The sequence below is a fragment of the Clinocottus analis genome, unplaced genomic scaffold (assembly GCF_023055335.1).
Source record: "Clinocottus analis isolate CAN_PGR_092001 unplaced genomic scaffold, fCliAna1.0.p SCAF_11, whole genome shotgun sequence".
Taxonomy (NCBI): Eukaryota; Metazoa; Chordata; class Actinopteri; order Perciformes; family Cottidae; genus Clinocottus; species Clinocottus analis.
The window spans coordinates 6647221-6668827 of NW_027175832.1; the positions used below are offsets into that span (position 1 = coordinate 6647221).

At 42.0% G+C, this 21607-nt stretch overlaps 1 protein-coding gene across 8 annotated transcripts in view; it reads right to left on the reverse strand.

The window, feature by feature from the left end:
• Window positions 1-21607, reverse strand: part of LOC137804160 (receptor-type tyrosine-protein phosphatase mu-like) — a 137970-nt gene that overhangs the window by 31410 nt on the left and 84953 nt on the right. For 5 of the 8 annotated variants that reach the window (XM_068603246.1, XM_068603239.1, XM_068603256.1 and 2 more), the window contains exons 12-19: window positions 20319-20592; window positions 17559-17595; window positions 16418-16492; window positions 14735-14870; window positions 13367-13396; window positions 4400-4737; window positions 1914-1994; window positions 1251-1277 (exon numbers count right to left, since the gene is read on the reverse strand). In XM_068603246.1, the coding sequence (XP_068459347.1) occupies window positions 1251-1277; window positions 1914-1994; window positions 4400-4737; window positions 13367-13396; window positions 14735-14870; window positions 16418-16492; window positions 17559-17595; window positions 20319-20592 (998 nt within the window). The remainder of the gene's footprint in view (window positions 1-1250; window positions 1278-1913; window positions 1995-4399; window positions 4738-13366; window positions 13397-14734; window positions 14871-16417; window positions 16493-17558; window positions 17596-20318; window positions 20593-21607) is intronic. The other 3 variants (XM_068603282.1, XM_068603265.1, XM_068603231.1) reach the window with 2 other exon arrangements.

The following is a 21607-nucleotide window of genomic DNA, read 5'->3' on the forward strand; positions in this document are numbered from 1 at the left end:
AAAAAATTACCACTCCTCTATGATCTAATCAGTTTTGATCATTACCCTCAACTGATGAGACAATGCTGTGACTGAATGTGTCGCAACTGAAAGCATGTAACCTTTTCTGGCTGCGACAATTTCATGTTAATTGTTTCATGCTTCATTAAATGTGGAACTAACATAAGCAGCTGTCATACCATTGATGATGAAAGACACTGCTTTAAGTTGCAGTCATGTGGAGGAGAAGAAGGAAAAAAGAAGCCCTCACTGCAAGTTTTCTCTGGTATGGTGCTTGTGGTGGAGCTGAAGTAGAGTTGCTTATTGCATCTTTCTTCGTGGCCTTGAGTATTACATTATCACAGTTCTAGTGCCCCACTTAGCAGCTACATTATGTGGTATAAAAAAGCATCTGCTCGTTTAAGATGCTGCACTTTGGGCTGATGTGCGTGTTCAACAAAAGCCAGTAATAATTAACCGAAGAACAAAATTCTTTTTTTTAATAATTCTATCACTGAACAGGATGAATAAACACTGGCAAAACCAAAAACAAAAACAAGTAGGTCACTAGCAGTTAGCCAAAGGCATGGGGAGCGACATTAAAAAGAATAATAGAAAAGGTTGTTGTTTTGGAGGGAGGGAGGGGAGTAAAATGCGTAGTGAGGAGAGAGGGGAGGGAAGGGAGGCATTACAGCTAATGCAAGACTTTAGATGTTCAGACCGAACGCATCCTCTTTTTGAGTTTTTTGGTGAGGGGGGCCAAGAGAGAGTGATTTTCTGTTTCCCCTCTCACATTGTTTAATTTCTGTTTGTGTCTCAGTGCAGCTGCTGTAGCCTTGGCGCTGGGGCAAACTGCCCCCCCACCCCCGCTGCCCCCCTTAGACACTCCTCCACATCCAGTCCACATGTCTGTCCATGCATATGAGAGGTCAAACATGTATGTGACATCACACGCACGACACGCAATGCGGATGGGATGGAGTGAAGCCAGCCTCGGCACAGGAGAGCCCCTCGTTCGACAAGGAGGGAGAGGGAGAGGAGGGGAAGGATGAAGAAGAGGGGAGGGAGGAGAAGCAGCAGGCAGGTATGGAGGTGAGGAAGCCATCTTTAGTAAAAGAGCCAACCAAACCAAAAATGGAGAAAACAAAACAAAATCTGTGCTTTGTTTTTGTCCAAACAGCCATCTTAAGAACGTAATACACTGTAATTTTGTTCAACGTAGAAGTAAGAATAAAGAATCAACAGCAATGGTAAAAGAAAATGTGTCTCACCTAAGATAGCAGTTGGCACAAAGGGATCTGCTCATACCCCCAACAAGTGCAGAAGTTGGAGGAGGAAAGAGAATTGCAGTAAATGAAAGAAGCCACGATAAATCCACAGAAAACAAAAAATAACAATGTGGTTTCTTGCCAAGAAGCATCATATTTCCCAGAAAAGCTAATTATACACTACATTTAGTTGATTATAAATCTAGCTGCCCTTTACTGTATCTCATCAATGAGCTGCGATCTGATTACATAAGACATACAATTAAGAATACAATTTGGAGAAATTAAAGTCATGATTGAACAGCTGAATTCCATCTTGGCAAAGTGATATAAAACACTTCCTGTTACAAGATGTAGAAGGGTGTAAACCCATTTCAAGTCAATTTATCTACCTTCTCATTTGTGAAATTGGTTTTCTAATTTTTAAAGCACTTCAATTTATTTATACCATCCATTACTTTATTGGTATGCCATTTACATAAAAACAGGTCTTTCCATGAACATAAAACGCATTAATGTCTCTTATTAACTCATCCCAACACTTCTAAAGGTTTCATGACATCTGGATATCACACCTTCTGCTTTCACTCTCCACCACTGCTTCTATAATATACACTGCTCTGTTGACCAACAGGATTAGCGGGAGGAAATACAGTGTGTGTTTACCTGGGTAGTAGGCGTTGGTGGGGATGGAAGTACTGAGAGTGTTGGCTTTAGGTAGCGTGAAGGAAGAAGGTGATGATCCAGCTAGCCATGAAAAAAAACAAACAGAACACAAGGCAGTCAATAGTCTGGCATTGCTTCGAGGTGCATTTAGTCATCAACACTGCAACGTAAGAGACATAGCAATACTGCTGTGTAAATAATGTATTATCATGTTTCATGATAATCTAATCTAAAAAAACACCATCAGTTTTTAATTATTAGTTCACATACAAAGATTATTGGCAGAAAGTGGCTTCGATTGCTATGATGATGGATATTTCTTCGACTTAAAATCTGATGCACTGCCCACTGTTAAGATTTCATAAAAAACACAATTGTTTTTTCTCAGATTTTATGCAAAGTGATGTGTTCTTAATGTTGTGCCAGTTACCCAAAAATGTTATTTAAAAAAAAAAAATCTTAATATATATATATCGCTTACAGTGTCACAATATAGTGCAACAGGTAACTCCCGCAGCATGTTACGGATTGTTCAGCCAGATTCTTGCCAAACACACAGCACTGGTAATAAATACACCATAACATGATCATCAACTGTTTTCTCACTTACACTATGGTCAATGTTATTCTCAAACAAAATGACATTGACCTTCATTGTATGTTGATGGCAGCAGAAATATCTGAGCCCTGAGCAAACTAAATGTGCATGGCTAGATATATATTTGGAGTACACATTGAACATGTTTTACAAGACAATTAAATGATTTGTAATTGACTTGATATGCATAGTAACTTTAGTTGGAATAAAGGAGATGGAACAAAAAAAAGTGCAGCATTTCCCTGTAAATTATAAAGTCGCATAACATCAAAAAATACAGTTGAAACGTATACAAATCAAACACTTGAGTAAATGCACTAAGTTTATAACCATAACTACTATTGAAGTGTATTGTCATCTTCTCTAATGACAGAGTAAGGACTCCTCATGCAGTATACACAGAACCGGCTGCTACGCTCACAGGGTTTGGGTTATCAGTGCAGTATGTTCTGCACTATAATCTGTCAGCCGTGGTGTTTTGAGCCCAAATGACACGATTGACAGCCACGTAAGGTCATGGGAAGCGTGAGAGGGCTTAGGTACAATACTGAGGGCGTTACACTGATAGGCAGAGTCAAAAGTAATGCATTTAAATCATTTGCGCTGGCAGACAGAGGGCCAGATTTGAACATCCACGCTAACAGACAGTTAATCAAGGTCAGAGCATCTTTGGGGCTCATCCCCTGCAGGGGTGTGGAGACAGAAGCTGCTGGGGAGTTTTAATCTGATGGTTTTGACTGGGATTATACCAGGTCAAGCCCTGGGTGCAGACAGCTGAGCTGTCGATCAACAAAGTATTAACTTTAACCTGGGACAGAGAAAATGAATGGACTATGGCAACAGAGCACATCACATATGTGTTGTGTCTTTCCTTCTCGGATAGGAAACAACGGGGTGCTGAGTTTAGGATCCCGCAACAGACTTCTCAGTGTTCTTGTTTACTCGTAAGCTTTGAGGTCAGGTTTGGGAATTCAAGCTGCTTTAGTTATTGATAACAATACAGGACTTCCTATAGTCTATTAGCACAGCAATACAGTATAGTGCTGCTATCAGCAACTTCCAAAAAATACATTATTCATTTTGCTGACTTTAGTTACAAAAATAATTAGAGAAACTAAAGACATTTAAAAAGGGAATATGTAAAAAGAGTAGAATCAATCCTTGAGGGCCTCCCCAAAAAAAAAAGAACAAGATCAAGATATTTTCCAAAATCATATCGTAGTCTTTTTTGTCATATGAAAGTGAATTCTATTCAACTGTTATGAAGAAGCTGGTTCCCTATTGGCTACCGATAACACTGGTAACAAGGGTAGATTTTCAAAAGCTACAACATCAACTGTCAAATCATTTGCGCCGACTGAATAAAGTCTCAGTTTGAACAAGGCAAAAGAAAACAAAGAGGCATTGAGATGGCTCTTCATTAAAAATCCATTTAACACTAATTCATAACACTGGTGGTGGTAAATTACAAAAAAAGGGATGGGGCTGGAGGTACCTTTATCTTGGTAAAAATATAACGTTATACGGTCTCATACAGACTTTTGAGACCTATTGTTCCACAATAGTGAGATTCTTTTTTAGCAAGAGTCAAAACAAAAAAGATTCCAGACCTGATTTTAAAAAAAAGGACATATATTTCACACTGCAACTCAGGTTTAATACTTTTTTTTTTCCCCCTGGATATGTGCCTTTCCCCCCTAGATATGTGGGGACATGTGAGTCCTGGAAGAGTACCAAAACTCACATGTTTAGTTTATCCCCGTGTAATTATTTCCTGTGCAGTCAAGTCGGAATTATTTCTCACCTGACCAAACCAAATAAATTGCTTCCACCGTGCTCGGTGTGTGTGACTGTAAAAGGCAGGTGGGCTGATGCAGGGCCGTCTTACCTCGGCCGTTGAGAGTGAGCGCGCACTCGCTGCGGCCGTTGAGCGTGAGCGCGCACTCGCTGCGGCCGTTGAGCGTGAGCGCGCACTCGCTGCGGCCGTTGAGCGTGAGCGCGCACTCGCTGCGGCCGTTGAGCGTGAGCGCGCACTCGCTGCGGCCGTTGAGCGTGAGCGCGCACTCGCTGCGGGTGTTCAGCGTGTGGTTGTGTGTGTCCATGAAGGACAGCGCCTCGTCACAGTTGGTGCCCTGCTCCGTGTAGCTTTTGTCCATGGAGTTGACCATCACCGTCATCTCTTGGCGGGTGCTGTTCAGTGTCTCCTTACGCTTCTTGGCCAATTTCCTTTACAGGGGGAAGAGATAAAAAAAATAACAATCAGACTAAAGCAACAATGACTGTGCTTGAATTGATCTGATATGATAATGGAGGCAATGACTCATAGATGTAATGAGATGGCTGAGCTAATGTGCCCTGGGTTGTGGTCCGATTAGGCTTTATTAGACTCCAGATGCGTTTTTCAAGGAGCGCAGCATAAATCCTTGAGAATGTGGCAATGTGTGACACCCTAACCCAAATACATCAGGGGCCCTGATGATTTAAAATTAGTTATAGTATTTGGAGGCGGAAGAATGAGACTTGTGAATGGTGAACTGAAACAGTCAACCTGCTTTTATTGACCTACTTTAGGTTGATATGCTGGAAACTTTGAGCAATGTGTTCCAGATCAAGCACTATTAAAGCATTGTGTATGGAGAGAACCCACAGAAAAAGAAACACACACACACACACACACACACACAAACACAACAGCACAAACACAGCACGGGTGGACTCTTCTCATTTAAAAGCAGCTGCCAAGCTCACATCTCACTTGCTTCCCTTCGCTGACTGATTCCAGATCGTACATATAACGCTCTCCACAATCAGATCAATGTCTATATTTTTGAACTGTTCACCCCGTGAGACTTTAAGGTCTTGGCCTGCTGTTCGTCACTGGTCAAAACACACAACCAAAGGTCATGAGCTACTCGTGACATGGCCCCCGGCTGTGGAGCAGCCTCTCTATGGACATTAGACTGGTTACCACTATGAGCTGTTGTAGTCACTGTATGAAAACATTCATGTACACAGAATCTTTTCATTGATCGTGTGTGTGTGTGTGTCGTCACGTGTGTTTTTTAGTACCAAACATTTAGTCTACTCTCATTGATATGTATGAGGTGGACTGAATGTATAATGTTATAATGTTATCAATATCACCTGATTTAAGAATTCCAATGTTATCTCCATGACCGAGGAATCAATATTTGTGAACATGAGCTACTCTCTCTCAAAGCCAGAAGACAGAAACATGCGTCTCAAACTTGTAAGATGATCAAGTATAAAATCTGTAACTGCTCCTTAGACAATGGCTGGGAGATTTTATGGAATGACAGAATATTCCCCCAGAATATTTGCTTTTTCATTATATAAACCAGCTTCATTCTATTATAGTGATCTCCGTTTTTATAGTGTTCATTGTACATTCCCCTGGGTGCTTTCAGTGTTGTTGGTTTTCTGGGAGAGAGTTCATGTTTACTAATTTTGCTGTCTAAGACAATAGGAATAGCAGGCACGGATTTTGAAATTGGACGTAGTTGCCCTTTCAAACAAGTTGGACTCAGGAAAACATCAGCTTCAACAGCAGTTCAACTGCTGCAAATCACTGAATAAACATACTATTATCAACATTTTAGTTGATAATAGTTTACCTCTGATATTCCAACCTCCGACTCTGCAGAAGTGTCCTAAGACCCGGACACAGGACCCATTTGCTATGTATGGTGATACATAATGCATCACATTATCACTCTGAGCAGTTAAACCTACACATTTTCCACAGCGGTTTCACAACGAGAAAACGGCAACCCGAGCCCGAGCCATATCTGATGTCTGCCGCTGCTGTGTAGCTGGAGGGGAGCGAGCGGTGGTAAGAATTAACTATGGCAGCCCTCACACTGATCCTCGCACTTTGTTACTCTCTGTGTGACCCCTCTCCCTATTTGAATTGCAGTCTCTCTCGTGGACAACTGCGGTCTAATGATGCACTCCTGCTGCTTTGTTTTCGCAAATCTCTTCTGTTTATTCAATTTTGACGCTGTCTGGTGCCATATGGCAACAGGCCCCCGCTGCCTTCAAACAGTCATTTGCTCTGAAGGCCGCGACGTGAGGCTAATAGTGGATCTGTTCTTCAGACGGCAAAGTGACAAAGTAGTGACATTTTCATCTGCCGGACTCACTTTTTGTCTTTAATCTGCAATTAGAGTGGGGAACAATATGGAAATCTTGTCTGTTGCCTTACGTTATAGCTTCATATTGTAATAGGGAGGAGGGAGGCGGGGAGGGGAAGCCGTATGTACCCCAGGCAATATTAGGAATGATTCGACACTGTGTGCACTCATGGGGAAGACTATTAAGAACCACTATAATCCCAGGTTTTAATACTGTATCCCTGTTCTTACTTCTGTCTCTGTTAGGACTTGGATTTCCGCTTTCCTGGCCTGTGTAACAGCTGAAGAACAAGCGTCGGAGATAAACGAGGACGCACAGACACCAGTGCCAAAATGAGGAAAGCACCAGCAATACTGGGATGTTTGCACGGCACCGTGGGTGTTAGATGAAGATTAATTGGCATGCTATTCTCTCCTCATTTGTAAGGGGGGAAATTTAATGATAGATGACTATATTACAGGGTCTGATGTGCTGACAGAGATAGTACGAGGAAGTGTACATCGGAGTGTTTGTGCATCTTGATGAATGTGACCATTTATCATATCCCCTGGTAGTTAGCATCAAGCTACATGTGAAAAATCCCAGCGAAACACGGAGAGGACTGATTGCTTGCAGCCATGCCCGACAATAAAATCGGAATGTTTTTTGAACAGCAGTGAATGTGCATCTGAAGGGAGAGGAGACAGACAGATGGCAGAGGTGTTTGGGGAAGTAAAGACTGAGCAAACACTCCAGGTGACTATATTAGGCAACTCTCATTAGAGGCATTGTCTGCAGTTCTGTACATGACAGCCGTGGCACATCTCGCATCTAAGCGCGCAGAGCTCCTAACTCCGCGAGTTCAGCTCCGACAAAAAGGGGAGCTGCATGAATTGTATGTCTGTGTGTGTTTGCCAGAATCTCTGTTCTGTGGGAGGTGATGCTGCGGCAACTTCTGAACCAAGAGCTTCAAAACCTCAAGCTCAGCATGGTGGGCCTCATTTCAGCGGTAGAGCTGCCTAAACCTTGTGACATTGGGACAAAGAAGGCTTCATTAGACGATCCACACACATCCGCAGTGCATGGGTGTGTGTGTGTGTGTGTGTGTGTGTGTGTGCGTGTTAGATGACTGACACGCAGCTGGGAGGGGCAACAGAAGCGTCTTTGATTCACCCAGTGGGGGCATTTGAGTCGTTGTTTGCACTGCGTCTCATTTCAAACTTCTCTCCATCTTTAACACATTCTTCCATGAGGTCATCCTTCCTATAGCCATTCCTCCATCTATATATTTACTTGAGTACAGCATTATTTTGGGAATGCAGACTCTATTCAGGGAGGCACTTGTTTGTCTGCTAAGTTGATTGCTTCATCAATTCACCAAAACAGTGTTTTTTTTTGTATTCAATAAAATAAAGTTTGTCCTTCATAATTCTTCATTTTTAAATGTCTTCTTTGGCTTCTCATCCATCCAAAGGAATTATTGAATTGAACACAAAATAGCACTGAAGGAGTACAATGACAAAAAAGTAGCATTATGTTTACTGTAATTATAATTAAAAAAAAACTGGCATTGTGTCAGGGTTTGAATTATTTAGGATTTAAAGGTTTTCTATGCCATATTTAACAACTATCTGCCATTTAAAGTTATACTGGACTACCGTCCAGCCTCTGGGGGCAAGCGGCTATATTTCAGCCATCCTCTTCCGTGTGCTGCAGTCCGATTAGCAACTTGAGATGCATGACTGGAATTGGAGTTGAGAGATGACATGTCGCTAATTCAAAACCAATAAAAAGATAAATCATCGTCGGGCGATAGCCGGCGAGTTCCCAGATCGTGTGGAGGCCAAAGCGTTCCGCCTCTTTTGATCTCCATACGCACTGTTTACCTGCGTGTAACCAAACACTGCTCAAACGTAATCAATTAATACTTCTCGGACTACAATCAAAAACCAGAACTGTTGCCTTCAGATTCTGCAAATGATAAGCATCTGTTGATAGAGATTATGTGTGTTGTAATCCAAGGTTCCCCATTGCTTTGTTGACAGAGCGACGCTTGACCTGTAGAATTTTGCAAGTATTTGGTCGTAACATTTAGTGTCTGTAAAATCACCATGTTTTGTGTGTCTCTAAATGTGTCTCTATGGCACTGTCGGTATAATCAAATATACACGTTACATGTAGTTCAGTAAGAAGCTGACGAGGGCAACTTTGTACAGTAGAGTGCCAAACGGTGACAAGCAGATGCTTTGAAAATGACTCATGTTAAACTGTGTGCACTGAAACTTCATCATTCCATGCATGACATCCCTGCATCCTGCTGCTCTTCCTCTTTCCCCTTCCTCATCAACATTCAGAGCTGGTAGGTGCAAAAAATCTGCAAGGCTTGTACCAATTAATGTGATTCTTGCTGCATGTTCGGCTTGTAAGGTTTAATGAAGGTATTTGCCCTGAGCACATTGTGTTAAACATGGTGCGCTTAGTAGGCCTCCCTTGAATGATGATTTGTATGACTGTGTGTGTTTTCAGTCAAATTTAAACATTTCAAGCATTTTTTCCCCTTCTGGATATATCACTGAAAAAAGTGTGATGCATTACGGTATGAAATGTGCCATAACCGTTTGTTTACCAAGAGCCACTCAATTAAATGTATGCACTCATCATAACATCAGGGATTTATGATATAAGTGACCACCTGCCAGATGGAAATGGAGCTGGTTTGGCCCGAATTAAATATTTTTTTATAAGCTGTTATAATAAAACAGAAGGAACAGCAAGCATAACACCACTATTTATGGACTGGATTCATGAGAAGCTATTTTGTGAAAACAAACACATTTTGATCATTTTTATACTGTGTCAGACGAGAAAACCGTCAAACAACATTCAGTGTGGTTGCTGATTCCCCCTCCGCCTCTCCCCAGGCCGCGGTAACCCGAGCCACTGAGTGTAACGCCGCTGTATCTTTCAGGCCTTGCTCAACAGATTCAGACGGTGGTTAGCGGTATCACGGCTTTGTGTCGGGGAACTACGGTGGCCTTGGGTCTCAGCAGAGCTCCATCCACGGTTTTAGCCGAAAACACATCTGCTGGATGTTGTATTAACGACTTGTTTCCACGGCACCCAAAACTGTTATTGAAGGTCTGAAGTTTTTGGCTGAAAAAAAAAACAGCTGTCTGTTGTGACTGGACACTAAGCCGTGAGAGCGGGGAGCGTGAACCAGAACAGTGAAGTTGTTGATGCGACTCCAAAGGCCGACATTTGTTTGATAGTACAGGAAACAGATGTGTGTCTAGATGCAGTTCCCTTGTAGCCACATTAGTACAATGTCTCCATATTTCTATGTCTTAGAGATTAATACAATATGTACATGCTTGTTCCTTTCTAGTTACAGTTTGAATGTAGTTGTATAGGTTTTCCACAATTGGATTCGTTTGGTATAATCTTCCATGATGAGAATACTGTATTTGTAATTATATAGATAACATCTTCACAGTCAAATCACATACCTGTGGTTTGAGGAGCACTAGACAAGCCTGACACATCGGTCACAAAATTATCCAATAAGTGTGCTTGTATTTAACATTCCTGCTACTTGATGGATGAATCCGACACTCGTGGGGATAAAGACCCAATTGAAGACCTTGCCCTCTGCCATTGATCTCTCCCTTGTCCCCACCAGCAGTCGCAGCTGCCTGTACGGCCACCTGATTAAAGGACGGTCATATATTTGATCACACATGTAACTGCATCCCTAATGAGCGCTCTGACTGATGTTATGTGTTGGGAGCTATCCCCCGCAGCCACCTCTGGCAACGTACCGAAAGTGCATATTTTGGCAACTGCAGGATGTTCTCATGCCTTTAAAAGACTTTGATGAATGCATGAGAGCATTAATGGGGTTCATCAATCATAGAGGTGTTGTAATCTCAGGGCTGGCAAGAAGGCTGTCATCAGAACTGCAGATGAACGCTCTAGAGGAGAGTGTATTAAGAAAGCAGTCTATAATTGATTTGATAATATAAACTTTGGGTTCATGCAACATATTAGTTATATTTGTTCATGAGCCGACCTTAAATACCGTAAGAGTAGTAACGTTAGGGGTGAAAGGACTAGACATGTGTCTTACAGAGCAACCTCTGTGGTTAAAAGCAACACCATCAGCTTCTGCCTCAACACCTCAAGGCGCAAATCATCTTTCCAATTAGCTAACATGGTCCAACACTTCCCAAACTTGAATTGCTTCCTCGTGCCGACCAATGACTGACACAAGAGACGGATATGAAGAGAAGCTGGAAAGATAGGAGGAGGATGGGGGAGGTGTTACTGAATAGTATATCCATGCTCACTAAATAACGATTGCAATGAAAATAGGAATATTTCATGTAGAATGTGGTTTATTGAGCCTATATTCATATTTTGTTATTGAACTTATTATAGTTTGATTATTTTATTCTTTATTATTTCATCATAATTCTTAAATTAACAAATAAATAACATGTGAGGTACCTCCTGCAGTACTCCAAAGTACCCGTTTGAGAAACAGTGGCATACTTTCATACATCCACAACAGACAACATTAGAGGGCAGGTGAATAAAACTCTATCAAATCTTGAATGAATTAGTTGTCAAGTGAATTTTACCCTTTGAAATAATGTATTACACCTTAGCCGTTGCCAAATAAATGGTTTGAATGTGCATTTTGCTTGTCACAATGCTGCAGTTTAGATTTTCCATTATAGAAGTTGCGCAGAGGACCATATCACTTGTTACAGAGATTCAGGAATCTGAGGAGCTCTTTGAATATATTAATTCCCACATTCTCTTTGTGTGTTTGATTATCTATTAGCATTTGCTGCTGTGATGACACATTCCCAAAAGGAGATTATTACTCGTTCTTCAACTGTATATTATGTTGTAATCGTGTCAACTTTAGACATGAGTCTCAACATTCCTTCTCTTTCTCCTCTTGTAAAATCTAAACAGTAAAACCTCCAATTCCTTTTCACGCATAAGACTGTAGAAAAACATGGCCCTGATGCTGTTGAAGTCACACACACATTAATGTTTGAACGGACTCGATTTGTCTTAACTACTCAAACACATCCTGTTAAGTGTTTGGAGCCAGAATTTCCAATTCCCAAACCTAAAACCTGTCAATCAAAGCAAATACGCCTCAAAAGAAACCCGTCTTTAAGGCGCTGAGTCCTTCAAATGGAAGAATCATTTTTTAAGTCGTCACCAAAACGTGTCTGAGAATGATCTAATAGAACTTCAACTTCCTGTGAAAAATAATTCATTCACTTTTAATTGTAGACTTTCATATTTATGCAAATTACCAATTATCAAAAAAAACAAAAACATTTGAACGTAACACTTAAAATAACAAAACTGAGACTTTGATTGTTTCACTGACAACCTGCTTAGCTCGGTCAATGTGTGTGCTCAGCTTTGAAGACACTACTCCTCCAAGTCATTGGGGCCTACTATCCAAGTCAGCTGTGATCTAAGATGAGTGACACGCAGGGTATTCAGAGTCGTATTATCTCCAGGTGCATTCTGAGATGTTCTTTGATGTGAGGCAGCCTCCATTCTCTCCTCTGATCACAGCCATCTCAAGACAGATTAGTCGGCATCCATCACAAAGAGTGCACAGGGAGCCTGTGAGCTACAGCAGTGACGGCAGAGCTGCAGAATAAGCTTCTTTACCATTCAGAGGTGGGACTTGGAATTATCGGTTCTATTAAGAGCGAATGCAGCAGCACTACCGCTCTTGTTTTATGATGTTGGAGACATCTAAATAGAAAGGAGGTTATTCTGTGATCACATCAGCTTGTTCAACAGTGAAGCAAATGCCTTGTCAGCTTAAGACACAACTCCACCATCACCATAGAATCAATGGGATGGCTGTGCAATAACAAAAAAAAGAACATGCTGGCAAAAAGGGAAGAAAAGCACGAGATGGTTTGATGACAGAATGAGAGTATGGAGTAGGGGTAGAGAACGGCTTGAAATTATCACATGCATATGGAGCCAAATTGATAAGACCGCCATGTTAGCTCATGCGTTCCTTTTCAGTGTAACAACAATAAATATGGTCAATCCAACGTAGCTATTGAGTGCATTTTGCAGAGTGTATAGATAAGTGTTCAAAATGTGAAATATTTGGACTTGCTCATTGAGGTTCTGGGCACAACTACGGCGTAGATTCACTTAAATTCACTGTGATACGCACTTCAAAAAAAAAAAAAATCTAACTTTGACAAGTCAACAGCGATGAAATCATCAGAGGCGAATGAAAAATTCACACTCAGTAAAAATGCAGTAGCTCTTGCATTGATTTTTTTCTCTTTTTTTTTCCTTCACAAGATGCGTTTGGCAGCCGTACAATCATTAAGGCAGTTTAGTTCATCATTTGATAAACAAACTCCTTAAAAGTCGAGCAGAAATACTGTTTGCACTAACATTTCAGCGGCAGGTTTATGTCGTGGGGGTGTAGCTTTCGTGCTTTTGTCAGAAGTCGTGCCAATGTGACATACAGTATGATGTGCTCATCATGTGGAGATGCAATGGAGTGGCGTCCTCCGTTTCCTCCAGCAGAGATTACAGTTGGGCCTCTGTAATAGCTCTGAGCAGGAGGAGGATGACATGGCTCTTTGCATGCATGGGAAACAGCATGTGGGTGAGAAGCATGGCACTAACATTACACAAAGTGGTTACTTACAGGTAGTAAGTGTAGGAGTGATAGGTTCTTCTGCCGAGTGGGGTGGTGGTAGGATTAAAGCAGTGGAGGAGGGAGGGGATGGAATGAAAAGGAAAGAAAAAGTAAAAATATATTAATGTTTGAAAAAAGAGTAGAAATGAACAAAATCAGATATGGTGGCATATGTGGAGGTAAACTAGTGATCATGAGGGCAAAGGTGATCGCTTGGAGTCATGTCATGCTTTGCAAGGGGAGGGGGGGGAGAGCTCAGTACAATATAGTTGAAACTTTCTAATTATATTGATATTGAGCTGGTCTACAGCATATGCTGGTAAATCAAGAGACAACCACCTTGTGACTAAAATACCCCTTTTATGAACACATCATTTCATACCCCTGTAAAAATTACCATATCTGACCTCCAAGGTTGTAGCTAAATGAGTGCTTTGAATGTCTAAACACAACTCAATTCCCCATTGATAACAGTAAATTACACCAAATTCAACCAATGAAGTCATCTCCATCTCTGGTTTGATTAAGGCTAATTGAAAACAATTCCATTACGGAGCGATGATTTTCACACCCACCCACTGATCGCTTGTGCTACACAGACAGCTTCTGCAGTAAAAACAATGAAAATCAAGACTCGTAGCTTACTGTCAAAATAAACATGGATGGTCGTGATTACATTAGTACACAACTATGCCTCCTCCCTCGGCTCCATCTACCACACTGACCTGTACTCTTTCATTTAGCTTTACAAACACAAATGAAATGCAGAATAACTTTTACTGGGGATTTTTTTTTCCTTTTCTTCTTTCACAATCAAGATATTTACGGAAACCAACGGGCGTCCACCACAGAAAGCTCTGCAGGAACTGACATTGTATTATTTCAAGCCTCGCTGTGGACAAAAGGGGGTTGATATTTTCTGAGCTTTAGCTCCCTTGATTCTTGGGATGTGTACGGAGGACCTCTCCTCCCGTATGGGGTCCAGGGCGAATGTAAACTCAGCCTTCAGCTATATGGTCATCCTCTTTCCTTCTGAGCCTTTCATCATATTGTCTTTCTTATCTCCTCCCCGCCTCCCTCCATACCACCGGCCTCAAAAACAGTTTTCCTATTCCCGTCCCGATGTCATTGAAGCGCTGCGCATTTGTTTGAGGGTGCCGTGGAAACGGATTAATTTTTCATGGCACACTATATCTCATGGCTGTAAACAGCTCTAATGGGGCGTATCAACATAATCAAATTAATTATTTAGTATGACGCTGACAATACTGCCGTTTGGGGGAGAAATATACAAAATGATGAAACCAAAACTACTTATTTGTGAGTAGTCTGCAAGTCCACAAAGTAGTATTTCAACGAGTAACAAAGAAAGCTGACCTTTTCTTCATGAGGAGTACCACTCCTAAAAAGATGATGACGAAGAGGAGGATGCCAGCGATGACCCCAGCAATCTTTACGGTGTGGTCCGTTTGTTTCTCTGGCTCCACCGCGTCGGGTTTGTGAGTGGCTGCTCCTGAAAGACATCACAATGCATTGAGATCAAACAAAGAAAGCGCAATTCATCAGGCAGACTGTGGAACAAATCTAATGACCCTTTGCTATTGTTCTACATGCACCAAACAGCAGAGTGCACGTCCATACTTTCAGTTTGTGGCCGACGGGAGTTGATTCATCAATACACTGAGATTCTGTGGCATTCTGTGGACCATTAATATCAATACACATTTATTTTTAGAGTATTGTACATTATGAAAGCAAGTGACGCTTTCAAACTCCACCTTTAGCTCCGTCCTTAGTGGACATCAGCTCTGTGTGAATCAAGCTGCACTGGGAGAGATAAGTGTGAACCATCTTTACCCTTGGTTAATCATGTTTGGGGCAAATGGCTGCTGGGCCGTAAAAAATGTAGGATGCAGGGCGGAAAAGATAATACCCAAGAAGATAAAAAAGCCTGAAATAACCAAAACATTAAATATCAGCTCGTGGAGGAGATAGCCAACAACAAGAGACACAAAGAGAGAGAGGGGGGGGAGGGGCGAGGCGTCTTGTTTTAACAGCATATGCTCCCTGGGAAGTGATAAGAAGCCCGAGCAGGAAAGCAATGTTACTGGAATGACAACTGTCCACCTGAACAACACCATTATTCCTTGTCACCAGGGGTAAATTTAGAATGATAAATTGTTATGTCAGACCAATCTGCGACGAGAGCGAGCGTCCTACTCTCCTCAGCGTTGCCATTTTCTCGCTATAAAGAAGGTAACTATCTATTCCAAGCTGGTTGTGACATATTGTTCTGGCTCTGGCGTGTCGTTATCAACAGCCAGGCCTTTATTTAGATATAAGTTTTTAAGGCGGCGCTGTGGAGGATTTCCAGACTGGTGACATATTAACAATTACGTCTGGACGAATGGAGCAGACCATGTGCCAATATACCGTTACAGGCTAATCTTACAGAAATGCTGTCAGTGACAAATCCCCATTTGAGCTGTAAGTGCTGTATGTCCGCTGCTACAAGTCAATATTCTTCCATTCTAGCCTAGGAGAATTTGAGACTCTTACACACAACAAGCAGAAACTGAGCGGAATTTTGAATAGTCAGACGCTACACTCTTGAAAACTCTCCAGATCTTTAGGATGAGCACTTCAGCATCTTTTTGTGTGTTCACAGTTGTCGCAACTGCAGCAACCGGTACCCACCAACACTTAATCTCCCAAAAAATAATGAGAAATATTCATGAAAGGGGATTAACTCCTGTCAAAAATCTCCAACACTGATACATCAAATGACAATCGCACCTCAAGCCGGTCTTTCATGTCCAGTAATGCTGAGAAGATGAAGGTAACAGACAATGTCTTGGATTTAATCACACTAATTCTATGCAAATAGAAGGGAAATAAAGAAAACCACACACATGCAATCTGCCACTTGTTTGTTTTTGCCAGTTGTTTGTTTTGCTGTGGAGGGATTCGTCATTATGGCCGCCACATTAAAGTCACAGTGGGTAAAACCCAGAATAACTGAGATGGTTCAGAGAATGAGCGGAAAGCTGCAGGTCTGACCTGTTAGTTGGTTGTCACCGGCCGCTGGCGCGATGCGGATGTAGGGCGTTGTGAGCTGAGTCACAAGTATGGCGGCTGAGTAGAGTCAGTGGATCCAGGATTGCATGCAGAAGAGAGAGAGACAGAGAGACAGACAGAGAGAGAGAGAGACAGAGAGAGAGAGAGAGACGGAGAGAAAGAGCCAGAGAGAGCCAGAGAGAGAGAGACAGGCCACACTGAAGCTGAAAACAGGCACTAACAGTTACCATCATCAAGCAATATTGAGGAAGAGAAAGTCACCCATTACAGTATTAGAAATAATTTTCCAATTAGTTTAGTCAAGTTAGCAACAGCAATCATTTCACGCAAGTCCATATCTTTGTGAGCCAAATGCAGTGCATTAAATGTATCCCTTCGGGTGAGAAATTGCTTATATGATTCTTCTGCTTCTTATGCGTGCTATTTTACCTCAGCCTACTGAGCCATGTAGATGGAGATATCTGGAAATCCACACAAAATCCATAGTGGAGCTGCAAAATATAAGATTGTTGGAGCATGTGACAGGCCCTCCCACGGCTCAGAACGGAGTGTGACCAGCACTCCCTCTGGCCTTATCAATTCTGCTCCCGGATCAATGGTGCCGGGACTTCATCAGCTTTAATGTGTGAAGCAGGACGTACAGGCAGCAAAGCTAAGTACCCACAGACCTCACTGGGCACACAGGCTGCCTCACAACACCTTTTCTTGGTAAATGTATTGATGTGAAGACCAAACCACACATCTACAAAAAGGTAACTACTCCAGCGTATTAGTGCCATTACAGGTGAAAAGAAAATTAAAAGAGTCCTACATTTCTGGGATTTTTCTTGAATTTTTCTTTGGTATTTTAAGTGGTCAATATACACAGAAAACCTCCAGAATTCGGAGTTGTGCTTGTATTTGCAAATATGCGACTTTAATCTCAAATTGTCTTCCTTGAAAATATAAAAAAATATGTTGCTTCAAAATATTCTCAGAGAATACAGAGATACTTTTTCCTTGGAATATTACCCATCTCCCCAGGCTCCGTAATCATTTTAGTTTTAAACCTACAATGGCAGTAGTGATGTTAAGAGCTACGTGTAGCAAACATGGTCATCCACACCATCTGATCTATTCCTACCTTTGGTGGCTACTCGAATACAGTCAATTTTGGTCTCCTGTACAAACAGAGAAATCAAATGGGAGAAGAGAACAGAAAGAAAAGAAGAGAATCAGAGTTTAATATGACACACAAGCAGAGACAGGAGACACACACTTGCAGTGGCAACAACACCTATCTAAGAACCCGTGGTTACAACAAAACAGCTCGGCCAGTTCCACGCTGTCCCCTATCATCTGTTGAGCTCAATGACTGTGACACAAAACGCAGTTAGGCGAGAGGGCCTACAGCACAGATTAGTGGTGCTGAGCTGCTGATTTGTCAGCCAACAGCGATCTGTCGGCAGCCTGCAGCACAAGGTGGTCAGCCACTGTGGAGAAACCAGAGCCCTGTGACAAGCGACACCAACCCAGCATGCAGGGCTCCAAAATGACACGTCAGGGAGCCTTCCTGAATATGTAATGGGGTTTGAGCTCTGACAACAGCCTTCAACAATACAACAACAGAAAAACACTGCTCTCGCTGCTGGCAGAGAAGTTTGTTGTCAACAATGGTCTGGTGAACAGGAAAAAAAAAAAGGACACAGACAGGAACGAGGAGGCAATGAGTAATACAACACAGGAGACATGCGAGCTGTGTCCCTGTGTTTGACCCAGCCAAGCAATGAGCACACGTGGGAGCGACAGCTTTTAGAGGCATAATGAACAGGGGAAGGAAAACATCAATGTTTATGTGATCCTGGGTGCATGTATTTTCACATTACTGCAGCTTTTAAGCTGTCATATGGTCCTTTCATTGAAAGCAACATAGCAAGAAGTTATTTGATTTTTATTTGAATAGAAAGGAAATAAGAAAAAGAATCGGTGTATGGTTGGCACTCACCTTCTCTAAGTGCTTATTTAGTTTTAAAGGCCCGAGCAAATCACTCCAAAATCATTAGACATTAATTAAAGCTTGCAGTACTATCCATTGACAGTGATGACAGAGTGCATTTGGCCAATGTAAATCAAAACATTGAATATAAAAATAACATCAGAAATGTCAATCACAAAGACAACGCTTCATGCCGCGTCAACGAGGGGCTCTTTCATTTAGTCCGTGCGATGAAGAGCACTATCAGCCAATTCATAGCACTCACCGATTTGTCCCGGAAAGTTTCAGAACGCCAATTCTTTACTCTCAAGAGCAAACTCGCTAATTGGATTCAGCCCTGCTGCACATGTTATTTCCATCGCCTCCTTAAAGACGTGCTGGTGTTTCTCAAGGAGGCTGTTTTACCGCGATTCGAATTCCAGACCACAATCGCTGGGGCTCTTGAAGTCGCCACTGAGCCGTCTGCCGCGGCTCCCCTCGGAGGGAGGGCCTCGCCGAGTGCAACTCGGCGACAGAGGCTGCGACCTGTACGATCGGTAACCCCGTTGTTGTTTCCTGCCTCCCGCTCTAAAATGCCGCCGGGATGCCCGGCTCTCCTAAATGCTGTTGATCAAAGGCTTGTCTGGCTTTTGACATGATGCTCCATTGGAAAAGGCAGGAGAACAGGGCCACAGTAATGGAAGGAGAGCGCATGTCACCGCATAGAGCTCTGCATTCCACGCTTGACCCTGCTGGAGCCCATTAGGAATGGAGACAGTGTTGTTGGTACGACCCACTCGAGGACTGACACATCTATCAGAGGCCGAATGCAATTGTGCTGCTGCGTGCATGTGTCTGCCTATGTGAGCAGTTACTGTGTAGAGTCAGGGACTTCTGTACTCAGCCACTTCAGTCCCTTTCAGCGGCCCAGTCAATCAATATGTCAGTCTGCTTTTCAGTCTCATTAAACCCAGCGTAATAACCAACTTTGTTTCATCAACACTTTGAAGTGGATATGCATATCATTGAAAAAGAGAGGCGTGGTTTGACTTGGCAGTATGTTACAGTAAGTCGTCTTTAAAAAAAAAAACTTGAAGCAACACAAATCACATGCATTTTTAAGTTGCATGCATATTTTTTGATGTCAGTGCTTGTGTTTGATTAAATGATTCATTATTGTTGACTCTGCTTATTGTCTCGTTGCTGAGTTACTGTAAATACTTATTAGCACAGCACTGTAAGACATGCGGTAAAACAATAAACTGTCAATCTAGCACGCAACACACAACATGTAATCGAGAGAAAGTGGTTGCCTCTCTTTGATGTCTTTGTAGTTATTCTTTGGCTGAAACCAGTGGAAGGCTTATTCAGACACTTCACTCCAATATTAATACCTCAATGTCAAGATACTTTATGACAAGTAAAAGTACTCATTATGGAAAATATATTATTAGGAGAGAACAGGATTATTGTTACTGAAAAATATATTCTTAAGCAGCATTTAAATATTGTCGTGTTTAGACTTCATACTTTGAACTAGTCATATGTTTTTTTAATGTAAAATCTTAATAGAAATTGTCAAATAAATGCAGTGGAGTCTAAAGTACAATACTTACTTCTGTATTCTATGTATAATGGCTTTTAACTCTTGATGTTTCTTCACCTCATTTGTGTTTTTTTTGGTGTTATGCGCGCTACTTCCTCTTGGATGCGTGCTTACAATCTGGCACCTGATTGATATGTTTTTCAAGAGGTTGACATTCTAAGCATAGCTAAATAAGAGCATATATAAAATATATCCTTCTTATTCTGCCTTTACAAACAGTAATTAAGTAAATGTACCTCGTTGCCTTCCACCACTGGCCATATTTCAGTGTCCCTTGTAACTAAAATTGCGTGAATAAAATAAAAACTTGGAAAAACACCCACCCCATTGGCTGTACTGACAGCCTGGAAATAGATGCTGTAGCTTTTCTGAGGCAGCAGAGGGGCGTTCCAGTAGCCGTTGTAGGTCTTGTTGTCCCCCACGGTGAAGGGCTGGGGCGAGTGGATGCCGCCGGAGGGGAACTGCGCGGTGAAGTAGTACTGGGAGTTCAGGAGCGTGGCGTTCTGGAAGTGAATGGGAACTGGGTAGCAGCGCAGGATCTCTGCAGTTCCTCTTGCTCTGCGTGGACGTTCCTCCTCCACCACCACCTGGTACGCGCTGCAAACACAAGACACAAACAGCATCAATAGACTCCAACGGGCCGCTCGCGGAACACTGTTGGCAATGCGGGCCTTTGAAAGCATTACAGGGTGTAAGAATCGCCTCTTTATGTATGGCACAGAAATACATGTTGCAACGCTCCAAATCTCAGAGTACACCAAGTCTTTCGAAAATATTCTTTATTAGATGAGAGATTGCATATCACCACCTCTGCATATACAGCATATCCGTCAGATTTGCTCTTTAAAAGTTCTACAACCAAGCACTATAGGATAGTACTTGCTCATGACAGGCTACGTTATAAACACTTTACCTTTGCGTGATTCCTCTTGGTGTAAGTCAGAAAACAAGCTGTGAGCTTTAAACTGGAATAGAGTCATTTGAACCATGCTACTATACGAGCAGTTACAGGGAGACTTATCACTCTTTTACTACCAATATCACAATACTTTGTTGACAACAAAGTTACGTTTGAAATGCATTAAAGAGTGAAGGAGTAGAAAATAATGATGTGTACTGAATTCTCTGTTTCTAACTGAACAGGTTCAAAAATACAGTGGAAGATAAATGAGCAGTGACGCATGACTGGGCTTGACTTTTTCATTATTCAACAACTGAAAAGGGTAACGGCTCTTTCCATTTCCTCTCCGTCCGAACCTTGTGTTTAGCCGAGATCAAAACTGCAGCCCCCGGTGCCTCCGACAGAGATGACATTGTCTCTGAGCCGGTCACTTGACTTGAGGGGGAGACTGACTGTCTTATAGACGTTCATGTTAGTATGCATCTCGCATCCACCTGTTAAATCTATTGAGTTGCTGAGTGACAAAGAGTCTGTTTACAGCTGCCACGGAGAATAACCAGCTATGATTGGGGACTAGTGTTCCATTTCCAAAAGAGTCATGAAAACAACAAGTTATTATTAAAGAAGATGGAGCAATACTGCTCCCTGAATGGATGCATGAACACATTTAGGAATGACTGAATACTATGACATGCTCTGACTCTTTTGTTT